Source organism: Panthera pardus, unplaced genomic scaffold (assembly GCF_024362965.1).
Source record: "Panthera pardus isolate Hobbes unplaced genomic scaffold, ASM2436296v1 HiC_scaffold_7, whole genome shotgun sequence".
In the NCBI taxonomy this organism is placed as follows: domain Eukaryota; kingdom Metazoa; phylum Chordata; class Mammalia; order Carnivora; family Felidae; genus Panthera; species Panthera pardus.
Genome location: NW_026527002.1, coordinates 73,473,447 through 73,493,765, shown reverse-complemented (window position 1 = coordinate 73,493,765; position 20,319 = coordinate 73,473,447). Strand labels below are relative to the sequence as shown.

Genomic DNA, 20,319 nt, shown 5'->3' with positions numbered 1-20,319 from the left:
AAAGGAAGGGAAGGCTCTTTCACTCGGGGAAACCGGTTAAAACAAGATTCCTAGAGATAATGAAGATCGATTTGAGTCTGGAGAGACGTAGGATCTTAGTTAAAATGAAAGTAGCAAAGGAGACTTCCAGGAGACCCTGTACAATTTGGGAAATGGCGGGTGGTTTGGCAGAGATATACCTCAGGGTGGAAGGAACATGAGAGAACACCGAGCAGACACGGGGGCTGAGCGGAGAACTTTCAAGTCCAGCTAAGGGGGTTGGGCTTTGTTCTGTAGGGAAAGAGGAGCCATTGACAAATGACCGGATTATCCTTAGCACGGTGACATTGGTTACAATGTAGAGGACACGTTGCTGGCAGTGTGGATGTGTGAGTAGTCAAAATCCTTCAGAAACGTGAAACAAATTACGTCACCATCAAGCCCATACGGAGTGGTTTCCCTTCACTCCGATGTCAAAACCCAACTCCTTCACACGACATTCAAGTTTCTCCACCATTGTCACTTTCAAGCTTCTTCATTCCCTCCTTATTTTTACCTCCCCAGCCTTATTTCCTAACATGACTTAATATAAAACCTACCTGTTCCTCAATGAATAGATCAGATAGTCCTATGCAGTTCAGTGGTCTCCTCCCCCGGGAAGCCTCCCTTGACTCCCGATCAGCAATGCCTCCCCTGGTGCTCTCAGTGCAGCTTCTAGTTAATTCCATCAGAGCACAAGCCCCCTACATAGCACTGGTAATGCAGAGAAGAGACCATAGAGCCAGCCTGCCTCAGTTTGCAGCCCAGTTGTGACACTTCCTGGATGATCTCAGCCAAGTTGCTTAGCCTTTTGTGCCTCAGTTTCCTGATCTGAAAAAATGGGGTCACGGCAGTACCTACCTCCCAAAGCTGTTCCAAGGATAATGTGAGTTATCATATGTAAACCACTGAGAAAGACCCCTGGTGCAGAAAAAGCTCTATGAAGGCATTAGCTTCGTCTGCATTATCCTTGTCTTTCTCCTATAATGGGTTGTGAACTTTCTGTGCCCAAGGTTGGATCTTGTATCTCAGTATCTTAGATATTGATCCAGGCACCTGGAGCACACAGAAGTTTAAGAAACTTCTGTGGGGTTAACAGAGGGAACAAATGAAATGAGCTTTGCAGATGTGTTCTATGGATCAAATCATTCTCACTAAATTCTCGGTGTTGAACCAGAGGGGGCTGCTTTTCATTATATATCATGCTACGTTCGTTTCTTTCCAGGATATTTAGAAAGAAAAAGAGAATCCGCCCTTCCTTTTCTGATCTCTTCAGCCTTGGTGCCTCTAAATCCTGGCAGCATGGAAATATCTTTGGTGATGTTGACTCTTCCCTAAATGAGGACACCTGGTTGGAGGGGGTCGGGAGGCTGGACACGCACCATTGCGACGATATCGGTGAGTTTGAATCGCCTTTTCCACGGTGAAGTATCATTTGCAAATGGGCCGAAGCAACCATGTGGTCCTGAGCCAAAAGTAAACTCCAGAGATGACCATCACTTCATAGAAAGAATGGGCCAGGGGCGCCTGGGTGGCTCAGTGGTTGAGTGTCTGACTCTTGATTCCCGCTCAAGTCGCGGTCTCACGATTCATGGGATCAAGCCCCATGTTGGTCTCTGTGCTTTCACCTTGGGATTCTCTCTCTCTGCCCTTCCCTCACTTGTGCACGCTCTCTCTCTCTCTTTCTCTCTCTCTCAAAATAATTAAGAAACTATAAAAAAATTAAAAGCCCCACCCTTTGTATTAAACCATGATCTCACGGTTTGTGAGTTTGAGCCCCACGCTGGGCTCTGTGCTGACAGCTCAGATCCTGGAGCCTGCTTCCGATTCTGTGTCTCCCTCTCTCTCTCTGCCCCTCCCCTGCTCACGTTCTGTCTTTCTCTCTATCAACAATAAACATTAAAAAAAAACTTGAAAAAAAAAAAAGAGCCAACAGGATTTGCTGCTGTGGCAAGAGAGAAGTCAAACATGTTCATTCATAAGCTAAGTACTTTACATTTTGTCCTGTTTAAGTTTATGACCTTGTTTATATACATTTACCTTGTTTAAGTATCCCCAAACCCTCACTTTTTATAATTATGGTGAAAGTGAGGTTTGGAGTTCAGTGACTTGCCCAAGTTAATTTTAAGTTTATAAAACAGCAGAACTGGAATCCAACGTGGGTCTGTCTGGTTCAAAAGCCTGGTCTTAGCTCTAGTTCTAGTAAGGGTTTTGCTTTTCTTTCCAACATAGACCTCTTAGCCCAGGCTCCGAGAGCAAGCAAGACGAGTCCTGTAATACAACAATGTAATAATAAAGGTAGAGTACTTACATGTCTTGCATTTTTCTTAACCTGCTTCCTGGGCAGAAAACACAATGCTACATTAATTTTTAAAAAACTTTAAAGTTGCAGTAATTATAGCTTCATGAGAAGTTGCAAAAAATAGTACAGAGAAGGTCTGCCTATACTTTATCCAGCTTCCCTCACTGGGTACGACTTACTCAACTATATACGGTCATTATCAAAACCAGGAAATGTATATTGCCACAATATGATTAAGGCTTTAAATGCGCTTGTGTGTGTGTGTGTGTGTGTGTGTGTGTGTGTGTGTATGAGTGTAATCCTGGGTTAGTTTCAAAACAGGGTGCTTGCGAAGTGAAGACACAATTCTTACACGAACACAAGATTAATTAAATTGAGGGTATCCCAGTTCTCACGATAACAAGGATGTATAAACAGCACAAAGAGAAGAGAAAGAGGCAGGGAGGTGGGGAATGAGCCTGGAAAGATAGACCAAAGATATATTTGGAGAACCTTCTGTGCCGTGTTGAGGAGTTTGGATTTTATCCTATTCAGTCAGGGGTATCTTAGAAGGCTCTTAAGCGGGGCAATGACATGATCAGATGTGAATTTTCAAAGATTACCTTTACAATAACATGAAGTAACGATTCAATGAAGAAAACCAAGTGAGCACTCAGAGGCAATTAAGACCAATGGGCACCCTAAGGAACGTGGCTCTGGAAATAGAGAGGGAGGAGGAGATTTAAGGAATGTTCTTCAAGGCCGAATGGACAGGCTGGTGAATGAATGTAATGACAAGACATGGGAGGGAATCAAAGAAAGCCGGGGTGGGGGAGGGGAGGGCGGCATGAAGAGTTCTGGAGTCAGTACCTGGAAGACAGTACTGTTGGAATGATGAGGAGGTTAATAAGGCTTTTTGAGCTGGGTGGGCCGGGATTCAAGTCCTGACGCCATCTTTTCCCACCTCGGTGTTCTTGGGCAAGTTAATAATCCCCATGACCTCCATTTCTTCATATACAAAAGAGAAAAAATAGTAGCACATGGAATTTTTGTGAGGATGAAATGCACGAGTTCATGAAAGGTACATATTAGCACGGGGGCTGGCGTTCTGCACAGGACATATTAGTCGTAAAAGGGAAAGAAAGAAAGAAAGAAAGAAAGAAAGAAAGAAAGAAAGAAAGAAAGAAAGAAAGAAAAGAAAGAAAGAAAGAAAGAAAGAAAGAAAGAAAGAAAGAAAGAAAGAAAGAGAAAGAAGCGAGGCAATGAATTCTATTTCATATGAGCTGAATTTGAGGCACCAATGGGAAGTGGAAAGATGGGCCAGGGGAGGTTTGGAAATGTAACAAAGGAGTTCCGGAGCAAGGAAGGGCCTAGAGATATTGCTTTGGAAGCCAATATGAAAAGTAGTAGAGGTCTCTGGAATAAAGGGATCTACCTACGGAAAACATGAATGAGCAGAAAGGGGAGTTAGAAAGGAACTGAGGAGGTTGAACAGAAACTCCAGTCATAATTTTCCCCACCGTAATCAGTGCCATGGGCCAGCCAGCCATCCCAACCAATCTGTGTTATGTAGATCCCGTCTCCAATGTCGGTGAGGGTATATTACAATGTGTGCGTGTGTGTTAGATCCATCCATGTTGACAAGGATAGGGAGAAAAGGAAACCCTTGTGCACTGTTGGTGGGAATGCAAATGAGTCCAGCCACTACGGAAAACAATGAGGAGGTTTCACAAAAAAATTAAAAATAGAACTACCATATGATCCAGCAATCCCACGTCTAGGCATGGACTCAAGAGAATTGAAATTGGAATCTCAAAGAGATATTCTCACTCCCTTCTTCCCTGCAGCATTATTTACAGGAGTCAAGATATAGAAACAACCCAGTGTCCATCCATGGTGAATGGGTAAAGAAAATATGGTATATACGTACAAGGGACTATTACTCAGCATCATGAGAAAAGGAAATCCTACATTTACAGCAACTTGGAGAGAATATTATTCTCCTCCCTATTTTGTGGAGAGGGAAACTAAGGCAGGCTGGATCCTTTCCCTAGGGGCACACAACCAGGAAATTGTCTCACCTGGATTCCAACCCAAGAGTCTTGAGCATAGGGTCACTATGCTATATGGGGAAAATGTCTCAGGCAGGGAACCCGAAGAGCACGACGTCATCAAAGAGGAGAACGTGGCTAATGGTGTTCAGCTTAATAAAGGAGTCAACTCAAGAGTCCTGTAGCTTTAAGGTCTCCGATAAACAAGAGACGTATGGAATCTTTAATCAGAAGGCAACGTAGAGGTTATCTTGCCTACTCCTGGCATCCCTGGCAGATGCCTATACACATCCCTGGCACAAATGCCTACAGTAATAAAGAGCACGAATTGCCTTTTAATTGAGACATAATTCACATGTCATAAAATCTTCCATTTTAATGTGTACAATTCAGTGTTTCTTCGAATGATATTCACAAGGCAGTTTGTCCAACCATGACCACTTTTTAGAATTTTGATTAAAAAAAAAAAAGAATTTTGATTTTAATTCCAGTATAGTCAACATGCAGTGCTAAGTCAGTTTCAGGTGCAAAATAGAGTGATTCACAATTATATACATTAGTCAGTGCTCATCATAAGCGACTTAATCCCCTTCACCTGTTCCACCCATCCCCCACCCCACCCCCCCCCACCTCCCCTCTGGGGACTATCTGTTCTCTATAGTTATGAGTCTGTTTCTTGGCTTTTCTCTTTTGTTGTTGCTGTTGCTCACTTATTTTGTTTCTTAAATTCCACATGGGAGTGAAATCATATGGTATTTATCTGTCTTTCTCTTACTGACTTATTTTGCCTGGCATTATACTCTCTGGATCCATCCATGTTGTCGCAAATGGCAAGGTTTCATTCTGTGTTACGGCTGAGCAACATCCCATTGTATAATATGTACCACATCTTCCGTATCCATCATGTATCGATGGACACTTGGGCTGCTTCCCTGTCTTGGCTACTGTAAATAACGCTGCAATAAACATAGAGGCACATGAATCCTTTCGAAGTAATGTTTTCATATTCTTTGGGTAAAGACAGAGGGCAGGTCCATTTTTACTTTTTTGAGGAACCTCCCTATTATTTTCCACCGTGACTGAACCGGGCAACCAGGATCAGTTTCTAATTCGGGAACATTTTCATCAACCCAAAGAGAAACCCCACACTCCTTACCAGCCACTCCCTATTCCTGTGCCCCCTCCCCAACCGCAGCCCCCGACAACCTTAAGTCTACTTTCTGTCTCCTTGAATTTCCCCATTGGGGACTGCTGTGACTTTTTAAGCCTGCCTCTTCCTCCCACTGGTAGTACCGTTGTGGCAGTGGGTTGCCTACGTTGACCTATCATGTGCTTTTTGAAAGTTTCCATCCCTCGGTTCGAGGCTGGCTTTCTGGAGTACACAGGGCAAGTCTCTTCTTGGTTCTAAAGCAACATTTCCCGAAGTGTGTGGCCGGGGGGGGGGGACAGACACCTCTGGGACGCAGAGGTCACGAACCCTGAATCCCACAGTGACGGAGCATCTCCGACACCTTTTCCGATTCCCTCAGTCCTTCTAACACAACCCAGGAGAAAGGCTCAGTTTAAAATCTTGGTGGCTTTAAGGTTCCAAACTCTGGCTACTCTTGTTTTCACAAAGTTCTTTTAACAAACAGGCTCAGAGCTTTGTGGTACAACAATATTTAGGGCAAATTAAAGAAGCTCTCATTTTCATTGTAGTCCATTTTAAGTTGCTTTCTCTGTGTGGCCTGTAAGTGATTGATGTCAAGTTTCCCTTAAAGTAAGGGGTTTAACAAAACAATTTAGAGAAAAATATAAAAAATGGCTCAGAGTAAGCAGCCTCCAGGATACGACAAAAATCAGGACAATGATGCTTGGATGCTGGAAGTTTGGGAATCGCTGTTCCGAAGGCAGTGTTCCGCATATTTGGAAATTAACATCTAGCTTTCCTGTAGTTGCCTCCTGGAAATATGTCCAAACAATTGGAAAGCAATTGGACCACAGCAGCACTGCATGAGGATGAGATATCTTGCTAAAACCCTCACGGTTTCCAAATATCTTCTAAATATAACAAATCAAGCCACCCCCCTCCAACATCAGTAATTAGGCAACGGAGGGCTCACAGGACTTTGAAATCCCTCATCTTGGCTGTCAACTGTAATCAAATCTTCCCCAGACTTCTGGTTTTCCGGATTTACCCAAGGCCCCGTGACTTTTATCAGCAATTTATTTTTCTCTGCCAATGTCGCCTCATTAGAAGACTCAAGAAAAATTCAAAATTAAATTGTTCTGCCGTCTTCTCTCCGGGCCACGGATGCAATCAAAACTTACTTCCCCTAACTTGCTCGTCCCTCGTGTTTCAGACTAACAAGCGTTTTCATTGGTTGCCTATTTTATCCTTAGCTCACCCCTTCTGCAGCTGTGTCTAGACCACCTTCCTCATCAGTTGCAATTATTTTTTTAGCCGTGGCATTTAGCAGCTTCCCAGACCCCGAGGCTGCAGTTTGGGAGACATTCCCAGAGGCTGTGAGTCACACGGAAAGAAGATAAAGCTTTCACGCAGGGAGGACTGATCAGGACTGCCCGCTCCGCTTCTGCCAGTCCCAGGAAAGAAAGGCAAGACAACCACGGGCAGGGCTTCCCAGCTCGAGGTCTGTGATTTTTTCCCAGAGCGCATGCCTCTCCTATGAATATCTTTGATGACAACATCTGTACGTGGCTTTGTGTTTCCCTCCACGGCAAACAATAGTGCCCATTTTACATGCAAACATAGGGAAATATGCTTGGGAGAAACAGACCCTTTGAAAACAGAAGGAAGCCGGGGGCGCCTGGGTGGCTCCTTCAGTTCAGCGTTTGGCTTCGGCTCAGGTCACCATGTCCCCGTTTGGGAGTTCGAGCCCCGCGTCGGGCTCTGTGCTGACGGCTCAGAGCCTGGAGCCTGCTTCGGATTCTGTGTCTCCCTCTCTCTCTCTCTCTCGGCCCCTCCCCTGCCCATGCTCTGTCTCTCTCTTTCTTTCTCAAAAATAAACATTAAAAAAATTAAAAAAAAAAAACAGAAGAAAGCTACGTTGAATTTAAATAAATCAGGAGAAACTAAATGAGTATCTTCAAATGTAATATAAAAACTATTTGCTGAAGCTGTATCTGCATTAGGAGCCTCTCATTTATTGTTAAGGGTGGAGACAAAAATTAAATGTCAGTTAGGGAAAGTGTACATGGGGGGCAAACCCTGTCTTTCCACAGCTGAAAATGCCTTGATCATTCTTTCATGCTAAGGTTTTATCTTTTGTAGCTTCCTCTCTTTAATGCCATCTCTTCTTCCAGAAAATTCCGTGCCATATTCTAGTATTCCTCATGGGCACATCTTTAGTTCATCCGGCTCCCGGTGCAAAGCTGTACGTTCAACAAGGCAGGCTTGGGCAACAAACAGCACAGGAACATTTTTCCTTTTCTCACATCTCTCCCATCTATATCTCTGCGGATTTGTGTTAAGCGTCACTCTTGAAGGAATAATCAGCCATGAAAGTTCTCAGCTCTTTGTCACGCCCGCGTGAATTTGACCGGATAGGCTACTCTCTCTCTCTCTCTCTCTCTCTCTCCTTTAACGGCCTTATTGAGATATGACTGATACACAAAGAATTGTACGTATCTAATGTGTAAATTGGATGAGTTCGAACGGACGCAAATACCCCAATCAAGGTGATAGGAATATCCAACAACTCCAGTTTCCCTGCGTCCGGGCGTGTGTTCGCTTGTGTGTAGGAAGAACAATCAGCCTGAGATCTACCCTCCCGGCGAATTTTGCAGGGCACCACACAGTTGTGAAGGATTTAGCGGATCTCTAGAACCTGTTCATCTAGCGTAATTGAGACTCTACACTCGCTGCAGGGCAATCCCCTTACCACCCCTGCCCCCGCCCCCCAGCCCCAGGCCCCGGAAACCAGCATTCTATCAGCCTCTGTGGCTGACAATCTTAGGTGCCTTTATGTCCGTGGACTTATGCACGTTTGTCCTGCTGTGACTTATTTCACTTGGCACAATGTCCCTCAGGTTTATCCATGGCGTCGCAAATGGCAGGGCCTTCTTGATTCGCTCATCGGTTGATGGTTGGGTCGTTCGGGTAGGCTGTTGAGAACGGTGCCGCGGTGCACATGACCCACGGCCTCCTCTGCGCACGGTCATTACCCGATGATCCACACGTGTCACTCGGCCGTTTCCTTTCTCTATGGCAACCGGCAAGGATGCTTCCGCAGACTGCCTCGTCAAGCGGCCACAGGTCGTGGGTGGGATCGTGGGAGGGAGACTGCAAGGCTGGCAGAAACTCCCCGGTCCCAAAGCACCCGCTCATTGGCTCCATATCCAGGCCGCGTGGGAGGGCAGCGCCACTCACGGAGGGAGTCAGCCCATCAGCCCGGGGTCGGAGGCCGCTGTCCTACCGCCTCAAATCGGCCGTAGCCTCCGCGAAGATGAGCCGTGACCCCCTGTCTCTATGGTTACCATGGCCCTGTTACAGTGGCCCCAGTTCTTACAGCGCCTTCACGACCGACTTCACGTGTCTCCACCTCCCTGCCTCCCACCGGAACTCTCTGTTTATTAACACATCTTAGCGAGTGCTAACGAACACGCTAAGTGTCATTGCTGGTGACGGGGGCTGGGACAGGTGAAGCGACCTTTTTTCTCCTGGGGCTTTCGGTCTAGTAAGGGAGGCAGATATTAAACAAAAACCGCACAAATTACGTATCATATAGTATGTGTTTACATAAGAATTACAAAACCATCAGTTATGATTTGCCCTAAGAAGGCGGAGTGCGGGGCGTCTTGACAAGAGTAAGGGCAATCAGGAAGATACAGAAAATGCAGGAAAATGCAGATGTTCTCCGCTCCTAAGTGCTTACCAGAGTTGCTGAGAGAGCACTAATGATCAAGACTCCTTCCACACTTGGGTCTGCTCCCCCTGTGACGGGGTTTCACAGCCTCGGCATTACTGACACGCGGGACTGGACAATCCTTCATTGCAAGGCCCGTCCTGTGCATTACAGGATGTGAACAGCACCCCTGGGCTCTATTCACTAGCTGCCAATAGCAATCCTCCCCACCCCCACGAGTGCCAGCCAAAAACATCTCGAGACATCGCCAATTGTCCCCGGGGGATAAACCTCCTCTGGTTAAGGAGGACCTGTTATAGGAGGACCCCACGTGTCGCTTGGGCTCCTGGAATGGGGCTGGGAGTCTCTCACCGCTGAGCGAGCACTTGAACCCCCAACAGTCCTCACGTTAGACTCCTGCTCCAGATCGCCCACAGCATAAACCTTAGCCCCTGAGTGGGACCCACGAGGCCCTTCGTGACCTGGCAGTCTAGCCAGAATCACCTGCCGGAAGTGCCCACACCCACCTGCTCCCCCCCGTCCAGCCTCGTAAGAGAACTTGCTCCTTTGGGAACCACGCTGCTGTGTTCTCTCACGAGTTCTTTCTTCTCCTCCTCTTCCCTTCCTCATCCTCATCCTCTTCCTCTCTCCCCTCCTCCCTCCCTCCTTATCCTGTCTCCGACCTTCCGTCTTCTTGCTGTCTCTCTGGAAGAACTCCTCATCAAGTTTCCGCTTTCATTCCGTCTCATGTGTGAAGCCTGCCTGAATCGCCCCTGACGGATTCAGACACTCCTTCCTAGACTCTCCCCGGATGCCTTCTGCTGCCCTTCGTTGTAGCAATGACCCCGCTGCCTCCGAATTGTTGGCATATATGTCTGTCCCTCTCCAGACCACAGCCTCTTTGAACGCAAAAAAGAAATTTAAGATGTTTATTACATTTTAACCAACATTTCCAGATATTTTACAGAGGGAGAGTTTCCCTCCCGACACTCACCATAGCTATTTTCTCTCTCCCCCACCAGAACGGAAGGCACATGAGGGCAAAGGCATCATCTCCACCATTGGAAGCTAGCAGCTGGGACAGTTCTTGGTACATAACCACATCCAGTAAATGCTGAATGAATGAATGAACGAACGAATGAATGAATGAATGAATGAAAAACAGAAGGAGTTGGCGTGATACAGATGAGAGGCTCATAGACCCACCACGCACTCTCCAATCCCACCTCTACAACCCCCAACTCCCTTGGGGACTGTGGGTGAGATGGTCTATCTTCTATACATGAGTCTGAGGCTACTCTCTCATGATTTCTTGCAAGGCCACCTGGATTTTTTAAAAAATGTTTATTTATTTTGAGAGCGAGCAAGCAGGGGAAGGGCAGAGAGAGAGAGAGAAGGGGAGAGAGAGAGAATCCCAAGCAGGGAACTCTTGAGCTGAAATCGGAGTCAGACGCTTAACCCACTGAGCCACCCAGGTGGCCCGAGGCCGCCTGGATTTTACCAGACACCAAAAACACATATTACTTTATCTAAATGAATGGGCCACATAAGTGTGCGTGCAGCGCCACCGTCACCCAGAGCCGCTCCGTCACTGCACTGCCCGCCACATAAACTCCAAATGCCTCCGCGGGGAAGTCAGGGCCTCCAGTGACCTGTGCTCAGTCTAGCTTCCCAGCTTCACGTTCCACCGGGTCCCTTCGTTCTAACTACACTGGAATGGGCTACCTTCCCAACCCTCTATGCCTCTGGCCTTTGCTCATCTCTGCCCTGAAGAGCCTTTTCCTCTGCAGCCTTCAAAGACGAGGGCAAGTTGAAACGCCACCTGACCTGGAGACTCATCCCACCCTAACCGCAAAGCGTCGCTAGGGGGATGACCTTCGGCTACCACGCACCCAGCGGCACCGACCCCACACACGCATGCGCACACCGAGCCCTTCTTTTCCAGGCGACGATCACGACGGTTCTGCGACTGATGCACGCGAGGCGGAGCAGCGGAAGGCAGCCTCCTCGTCCAGCCACGCTGCGTCTCGGACTCCGCCAGAGAACTCCCACGACCTGGCCCTTCAGTCTCCAGGGACAACTTCTGAACATTTCCCGGGGAACCTTCTGGATCACGCAAGTGAGTTCGGTTGTTGTTGTTTAAAAATCTTTTCCACACCCAAAGAATTCTTCCTTACAGGGCCAAAGAATGACTTAGAGATGACTAAGGTACACTTGGGAAGGATCAGCCCCTGCAAGGCCTGGAGGACGGGGCGCTGCAGCTCTGGGTGACGCATGCGCAGAGGCGGCGGCTCCTTCTAGGGTGTCGTCTTAGAGACACCGGAAGGACTGGATGTGCAGCGTTTCATTTATTGTTTAAACACCCTGAAGACATTTGGCAAAATGTTGAGCTTTGCTAAAGCTGGGTAGTACGTACAAAGGTGTCTGTTATTTTCTTCTTCGTGCTTAGCTGTGTATTTGCCATGTAAGGGGAAAAAGGAAGAAAAGAAGGAAACACACAGTCCTTTAATGCAATGCCTCTGGCAAGGAAAACTCAAAAGATAGCAAGGCATTGGTATTTCCTATCCGGAGCAAATCCGAAATAAATTCAGCAAGCAACGTCTTCAGCCTCCAGGTCGCCAACGTCGGATTAGTCACGTTTGCCCACAGGGTTGCATCAAGGCCGTGTCCTCGGCTTGTCAAGGTTCAAAGCCCAGCCCCCCCGCGCGTGGTAGCTGCAACTCAGGAGCGGTTAACTGAACTCTCTAAAACAGGGTTTTCATCTGTAAGCGGAGAGAGCTAGATCCTACCTTGTAATGACTAAAATAAGCACTTCGCATCACGTGTCGTGTAGAGAAGTACTCAAAATATATGTGAGATTATGTTGCGTAAGACGGAGGTTACACAGAAAAAGTGGCTCCTCTTTGTCTCCACCAAACCATGAACCTTACTGACCATCCCAGATCAGCTACTAGGTGAGTGTTGAAAGGCTTTTGTAGGTCCCTTCCAGGTGTTGGGATGACAGAGAACGCGGCTTTTACCGTTTAGACGGTTTCTGGATCATCCACAGCCACCTGCTCCGGGGACCCCACCCCGTTTTCCGGGGAGGAGCTCGTTAAAGCGACCCTTTTTTGTGTGTTCATCTGGCTTTCACGGCTCCCCTCTTTCGCGCCCGTTCCCTCCGCTGTGGTGGCATGTTAATTTCTGCGTCTTGTCCAGCAGGCTGTGAGCTCCTTGAGGATGAGCACTGTGTCTCAGTCATCTGTGGATGCCAACCTGCCCACGGAGCGCCTGGCACAGAGCAGGTGCTCCGAAACTGGCGGGCCGATCAGGGGCGCTGTCTCCATTCTGGAGATAAGAATACTCAAGTTTACACAGGTCATGTAAACCTTTGTACGTGTTCTTTGTTGTGTCTGGAATGTGTGTCCCACCTGCTGTTCCGGGAAGGCTCCTACTCCTTCAAGGCCCCAAGCAAAGAACACCTCTGTGGGGCCTCGTCTGCCCCCTTCTGGCTGGAATCCCTCCGATTCCCTAGCGCTCTGAATTCTATCTCCACGGAGACTGTTTTCCTCTCCACCTGGCTATGAAGCCCTGGGTGGACAAGGTCTCCCTCCGATTCAATTCTATCTCCTTCGCACGTAGACTGTGAATGTGCAGCCCAGGCTATGTTCTACCAGCTTAGGATGTAGGCCTGCCCCACACCATCTTTGTCGGTCAGCCTATTCCAGTGGATGGAAACCCATCTCAAGATGGATTAATCAGTACCACGGTTTATTGGTTCATTAATGAAAATTCCGGGCATAGATTGCAGATTCCTGTCGGTCTCTCCTTGTGTTGTCTCTTGTCTTCTGGGTGTACTTTACTCTTTCAAAAAGCTATTACTCCGTGGTGGTTCTCGGTGGCTTTGTGCCTGCAACTTCCCAGATTCCAGTCCAGCGGAGAGAGATGAGAACCTTCTCAAGTTCTAATAAGGTGCCCAGTTTCTTTGGTTCTGGAAGGGTCACTTTTCCAGGACAAAGCCAATCACTTTGTCCCTAAGTCTGCGAAGCTCCAAATGGCTGGGAGCGGATCCAATGCTGGGGGGGAACTCAGTCTCCACGTGAACCACGCGCTGAGGAGGGAGAGGTAGGTCCCCAGAAAAATATGGGCACTGCCACCAAGAACGGCAGATAGATGCTGACTGTTCTCAGTGAGCTTGCGATCTAGTGGGGAAATCTAGAGAAAGAAAACAGCAACTTTTTAAAGAGTTTTTATTTCTTTCGAGAGAGAGAGAGAGAGAGAGAGAGACAGAGAATCCCAAGCAGGCTTCCCACTGTCAGCACAGAACCTGATGCGGGGCTCGAACTCCCAATCCATGAGATCATGACCTGAGCTGAAATCAAGAGTCAGACGCTCCACTAACTGAGCCACCCAGGTGCCCCGGAAAACAGCAATTTTAATTCAGCATGAAAACACTGTTGACGGAAATGCACGAGGGATAAGGGGGGTACGGAGAGGGGGCAGCTGAGGGCCACAGGGGAGGGGAAGGAATCAAGGAGGGCTTCTTGAAGGAAGTGACAGTGGCGCTAAGCCAATCTAGATACTACGTGAGTGGCTACTGATGGAATGAACAGTGCATACCTGGTACCAAATGACACAACTGGATCTTTGTAGAACTGGAATTTAAACCAGGCTCTGTTCACGATTCGAAGTCTAACGATTTTAGCAGTTTGTCAAGCTGGACTTGTTTCTGTGAGGCAATGTTTTCCAAGTTCCACGTCAAATCAGAGTCGGCTAAGAATACAAACACACTTCAGAAGGATGGCTGAGCGTTCGGCTGAGCCCACAATAACTTATTTAATTCACAGTATACATGAAATACTGTACGTTGGCAGTGACATCATTCACAACTGCTATATTTCACATTGCCAGTCCTCAGTATTCCGCCCACATTGCGGACTAAGTAGGCTTTGTTAGCTGACTCAATCTTCATTCACAGCATAAATAGCAAAAATAAACACATTCGCCGCACAAAGTCACTCCCAAGTTTTAAACAACTGTGGCAAACTTGAGCTTTTGAAGCATTGGGCGGAAAATTAAGTTAAGGTCCGTTTATCCTTTTCCTTGGATCTTTATGGGATCATCCCTAAACCAGCCCTGATTTCTTTCAGGTGATTGGAATAATAGCCGGGTTCGTGATTGGTTTAACGCCTACGATTGTAACGGCTGAAGGATTTGCGGTCATCTCCACCGTGGCTCTAGAACACCGAAATCCTTCACTGATAGCGGACTTTTGCGGGGACAGATAGTTCATAATATATGTTCTCTTTTCTGTCCTTTGGAGACTCCCAGCATGCAAAGTGGCCATTCTCTTTCCCTGCCCCATTTCAGGCAAAACATTATGTTCTGGCTAGACGTGGTTTATAAATCTTGCCTCTGGCGCCTCAGAGCTGTGTGACCTTGAACGAACTTCATCACCCCTCAGTCTTGGTCTTCTCACGTGCAGAGTGAGGACAATGGTTCCTTCCTTACAGGTCGGTTGTGTTGATTCGATGAACTGAGGTACGAAAGCTCTTTGTGAATGAAAAGGCGCTGTCCAAGTTTTAGGCGTCATCCTCAGAATTAGATTTCTGACACTGGCCTCCATTCTACCAAGTGGTTCCCCAACATTACCGTAAAAGGCAAGCCCCAAACTGTTTATGTCGTAGAATCTTTTTTTTTAAATTTTTTAAAACATGTATTCATTTCTTGAGACACAGAGAGAGACAGTGGGAGCTGGGGAAGGACAGAGAGAGGGAGACACCGAACCCGAAGCAGGCTCCAGGCTCTGAGCTGTCAGCACAGAGCCCGATGCGGGGCTCGAACTCACGGACCGTGAGATCATGACCTGAAACGAAGTTGGACGCTGAACCGACCGAGCCACCCAGGAGCCCCGTAGTAGAATCATTTTGTAATGACAGAAACAATGTATTATTTGCTGAAATTATCTAATGAGTAGACCTGTACGGCATTTGATAATTTTATCTTGTTACTTAGGGCAAATTGCTTGCGATGACATACGTTTGAAAACCGCGTCATTGTTTCGGTGTCTGTGGGGTCTTTTTGTCTGTTTTTTCTTATATAAAAAAGAAACTTCAGTACAACTTTGTTGTACCAAGATTATCAGCGATGGTTTCTAATTCATTTATTTTTACTTTTCCTCTTAGAAACCAGTTTGTGGAGAGACATCTTCTTTCAAGCATTTCTCCTGGCCGCGTGCTTAATCATTTGTGCGTGTGCAAGGTAATTCACATTTTATTTGCACGCAGCAGTGTTTTATAATTAAGGAAGCTGTAACTGATTGATAATTTCCTTGCCTTATTCCACAATGCATTTTCGGTAGCTCTGTGGTTAAGATCTGTTCATTTGCCTGTGCCCCTTCAGTGCCCCTTTTGCAATCACTTCCCTCCTCTCATTATCTCACAAAGCATATTAAAGCCAGTGGATCTTGCTAGAAATTGGAATTTATTATGTATCATCCTTCGTTTAAATCCTCAGTGACTCCCTATTACGGATATAAACTAAGTAATCCCGCGTGGGGTTCAAGGGCACTTGGAGTCCCCACTGGGACTCCATCTTTCTCATTATGTTTTTGTACCTTAACATAAAGTGTCTGTTCCTGGGAAGTCCACTCAGCACCTCAGATCACATGATGCTCTTGCCTGATTATAGGCATGTTTCTGTCCTACCCTCGGTCCACCATGCCCCTCCTATTCTTTTCTTGCCCAAGTCTACAGGGCAATGGTCACATCCCTTCTGTGCTAAGTGCACTTGTGCCTCAGGGCCTTTGCACTTGCTGTTTATTCCGCCAAGTGCGGTCTTCTCTAGAAAGCTTCTTAACACGTGTCCCTTACTTCTTTCTGGAATCTGTTCAACTGTCACATCATCAGCGAGATCTTCCATGACAACACCGTATAAATAGCTTACCACTCTCTATACACACACACACCTCACTTTACTTGTCTTTACTTATCACTTACCACCTGACCTGTTATATGTTCATCTGTTTAAATGTCAATGATCAATCTCTTGCCACAAGAATGTGAACTACCTGAGAGCATCTCCTTCACTTCTGTATCCCCAGTGCCAGGGGCTCATCGATATTGTTCAATCAGTGTAACAGGGATAAGTGGTCCAGACCTGGGGTCTTTGTGGTGCCTGTGCTCCGGTCAGCAAATGCTGCTTGCTGTCACACCCCGCCTCTTGAGGGTCAGATACCTCACATCACTTGGGAGAGTTGTGTTTTTAAATACCAGGTCCTGAATCCCAACCCTTGTGATACGAATTTAGATCTAGTGAGAATCTGTATTTTAAAATAAGCGTCCCAAATAATGATGAGGTTTAAGAAGTATTAAGGCTTTTTAGATCACAATGGGACCAAAAGAACAAAACGTGGGGGAGGTCGTGTGCTAAAATAAATTTGCAAAAGTCTGCATTGTATATCCCAGGTCAGAGGACCATTTGTGCACCAGCATCATAAAGGCCCGGTAAAATAACGTCATGAAGAAACATGATTGGCTTTATTGAACTTAGCGTTTCCCAACCATCGTGGATCATGGGACCTTTTATGTGATTTCACAGAACTTTCAGTGAAATGTTCCTCTTCGGTTAATTCCTGTAGATACTCCCCATCCCCCCGCCTGCCCCCACCTCTTAAGAAGGAAACTGGACAACCTGTCCCTTGAGCCTGAGCTGCATTTAGAAACTTGCTTCCAAGAAACAGAACCTGGAAAGAGGGGGAAAGGAAACTTCAGAAGCCGGGCAAATGTGACCTCAGGTGGTCAAGGTTGACATCAACAGGGCTAAGTTACGTGGATAGCATGTACCCTTGATGCGAGGTGATGAGAGTGGCAGTTCACCCCTGTGGCCTTCTGGACCCCAGTCTAACCAGAGGAAAACTCAGATCGAGGGACCTTCTACACATTATCTGGACAGGACTCCTCAAACCTGTCAAGGTCATCAAAACCAAGGAGAGTCTGAGAAATTGTCATAGCCCAGAGGAACCCAAGGAGCCATGACTAAATGTCTGAGGCATCCCGGATGCCATCATGGAACATGGGTAAATTAGGGAAAACCGTAAGGTACAAATGGCACGTGGTGTTAATAGCGAGGCAGCAATGTTGGCTCGTTACTTCCAACAATGTGCCATAGAAGCGTAAGATGCTGATAATCGGGAAAGTTGCTGAAAGGTGTATGAGAACCCTCTGTACTATTTCTGTAACTTCCCTGTGCATCTAAAGTTGTTTGAAAAATAAAAAGATTATTTAAGTGAGAGATTGGTTACGAGAAAAATTATCGACATGGGTAATAGCATGAATGGGTCTCAGACATGAGTCTGTATCATTTCAGATACCTACAAAATTCAAGGAAAGGCGAAATGAATCCATTATTATAGATAAAAGAAGAGTGGTTAATTCTGGGGGAAAGAATAGGAAGGATGGCAAAGGGAGCGTTAGAGACTGCTGGAAATAATTCTATACCTTGACTCGGGTAGTGAATGCAGGAGTTCAGGTTAAAAAAAAACAACCACCGAGATGTGCACTTTAAAGGCTTTACTGTACATTTTTCAAATCTCAATTTAAACACATTTTTTAAATGCATATAAAGGGATGTCAAAAAGGGTATTCATCAAAATGTAACAATGGCTGCTTTAGGCCAATGGAGTTTTTTGATGATATTTTCCTTTCCCTTTGTATGTATTTATGATTTTTTCCAGTGATCCATGTTTTGAAAATAAAAACAACAAAGAAATTATTGGTTTTTTTTTAAATCCTCTCTCTGAAACAATACCCATCAGATTGGTAAAAACCTGACACTTTAACACACTTTGGGGTAAGGTGGTAAGCAGTTGGCATATGGATTTTCTCCTTTGTTTTATCTAGACGTTTTGTACTTTTGCGGTCACATTTCAGACTATGACTCGTTTTGAGTTAAATCGTTAAATTTTGTGTTCGGCTGTGATGTATATACGGAGGCTCCTTCTTTTGCATGGGGATGTACAATTGTTTCAACACTATTGTTGGACAGACTATCCTTTATCCATGGAGTTCCCTCTGCTCCTCTGTTAAGACTCACTTAACTGTGTCTGTATGGGTTCATTTCTGGTCTCTCCATTCTTTTATTGACCTATATGTCTATTGTCTGGCCAATACCACACTATGTTTATTACTGTAGTTTTATAGCAGATCTTGAAATCACGAGACGTTAGTCCAAAAGAACAGCTCACGCGTTGGAAATGCGTAACTAGTTTACGAAACCTGAGAAATTCTGTTGTTGCAGGTGCTTTCTGGGAGGGATATTTGCCAGGGTCCTCACGTGCCCATTGATGATAACTACTGCCTGTAAGTCACAATCTCTCAACTTATTCCTCTGATCCCTGCCCTGTATTTCAGTCCAATTTTGGTCATTTTGAAGCGATTCTTAGATACTTTCTCTTTCTTATCCAAGATACCGTCACGTCGTTGTTTCTCAGCCTTGCCGACTATTTCGAAGCCACCACCTGTGCGCAGTAAGTGTTGACTGTGTTACCATCATCCTGACGAAGATGACTGGAGCCGGCTACCTGAGAGTGCTTTTGGCTGACTAATGGATGGCAATGACCACGCACAGGAAGCGTCCCCGTCATCTGTCTCGAAGAATACTTTCTGTTAATGCTAAAATCTAATAGCGTTCTCATCCAGTCTCTTACATTTTTACCGGTTCTTCAAAATTGAGAAAATTAAGCTTCGAGGCAGTAGGGCTTAATAAATAACGTGAACCTAAAATGCGTAGGTCCCCTGTTAAAGTGTTTTTATAGGTTCATAGCACTGCACTTTATAAATGCCTCCTATTAAGAGGCCTTTATCTTACAGTTCCCCAAATAGCTGGCAAACTGCCCATGAAATGGTCTCGCTTGCAAAGTGTGATGTCTCTGCCACCTCTCACTCACTTCACGATCCCCCTGCGTGCTCACTGCCCTGGCTCATCATATTTCAAAGTGTTGTTGGGGTCTGGGTGAGATGCTCACAGAATTTCAAACGGTCTGCAAAACCCCATCCCGTTGCAAGATGGATCGTGTTAATGACCCCCTCTTCTATATGGCTGCCAGAGGCCAGCTCCCATAGCTTAGAGACGGAGCTCTATAATTCAGATTAGCTCACCGGCCTTTGCTCTCGACGCTGTGCCGCCCTATTTACGAAATCACTGTGTTAATGCTGAAATCACAATGGGACGTGGTGAAGATTTATTTTGTTTAGGACTCCAGCCAGTATTGATTTCCTGACAGTCTGAGCGATGTTTCCCTTCCTTTCCTGGCATTCCAGGCTTCTGGGGACAGGCTTTGATAGAGCTAAGATGTGGTCCACCTCGTGGTTAGAAAATTGGGTCCCGAGGTCACCCAAGAACTTCTTATTCTTTAGCCCTTGTCTATTAATAACATTTATTTAAAACTCCTCTAAGACCCTCACTTCCTACCGTCTGGATGCGGGTTATTCTCTGTGTCTGCAGAACTTAGAAGTGTACCTCAGCCAGCACGGAGGACAGATTGGCACTCATGTTCAGCTTTCTGGGCTGTGATGTCGCGCTGTTCAGGACTGGACCAACCAACGAGGTCTACACAAAAGACTTCCAGCCACAGAGCCACTTCGTAACTCCACGTCCAACTATCACTGCTTGGCAGATGGTGTGCATTGTTTAAATCCCTTCCTTCTGGGTTTTAAGATGGATTTGTGCAATTAATTGAAAAGACCAGCCTCACCTTGTTAAGGACTGTAATGAGAGCAGAGTTTCTCAAAGCATGGCATGGGGACATCTGTTCTAGAACCAACTGGGGAGCGTCTATCCTGATTCCAGCTCTTCTGAATCCCAATTCCCAAGGGATCTTCAGTTTTAACAACCTGTCTGGGTCATTCCTTGCACATCAACTGTGAGAACCCTGGAAAGATGGTTTGGAACTTCTTTACCCCTTGATTTCTAAAGTGGCATCACTTAACCTTCCTAAATCTCGGCTGAGAACTTATGATACATTCTGTGCTGCGCTGAATGTCCAGTTCTGCTCAGCAGACATCGATGGAGTCTCTCCCAAGGGTCACACACTTCCCCGAGGTGCCAAGGTTGTTGTGCCGAGGCCTCGGGATTTCTGAGTCTAAAG

At 46.3% G+C, this 20,319-nt stretch overlaps 1 protein-coding gene across 5 annotated transcripts in view; it reads left to right on the top strand.

Moving 5' to 3' along the window:
* TMEM71 (transmembrane protein 71) overlaps positions 1–19,622 on the top strand; it is a 28,232-nt gene extending 8,610 nt beyond the window's left edge. For 3 of the 5 annotated variants that reach the window (XM_019459818.2, XM_019459817.2, XM_053896199.1), the window contains 5 exons: positions 1,244–1,416; positions 11,140–11,313; positions 15,359–15,434; positions 18,471–18,532; positions 18,639–19,622. In XM_019459818.2, coding sequence (XP_019315363.2) covers positions 1,244–1,416; positions 11,140–11,313; positions 15,359–15,434; positions 18,471–18,532; positions 18,639–18,703 — 550 coding nt within the window. In that variant the 3' untranslated portion in view covers positions 18,704–19,622. Of the gene's footprint in view, positions 1–1,243; positions 1,417–6,793; positions 7,301–11,139; positions 11,314–15,358; positions 15,435–18,470; positions 18,533–18,638 lie in introns of those variants that run through there. The other 2 variants (XM_019459821.2, XM_019459822.2) reach the window with 2 other exon arrangements.
* Positions 19,623–20,319: the final 697 nt, after the last annotated feature.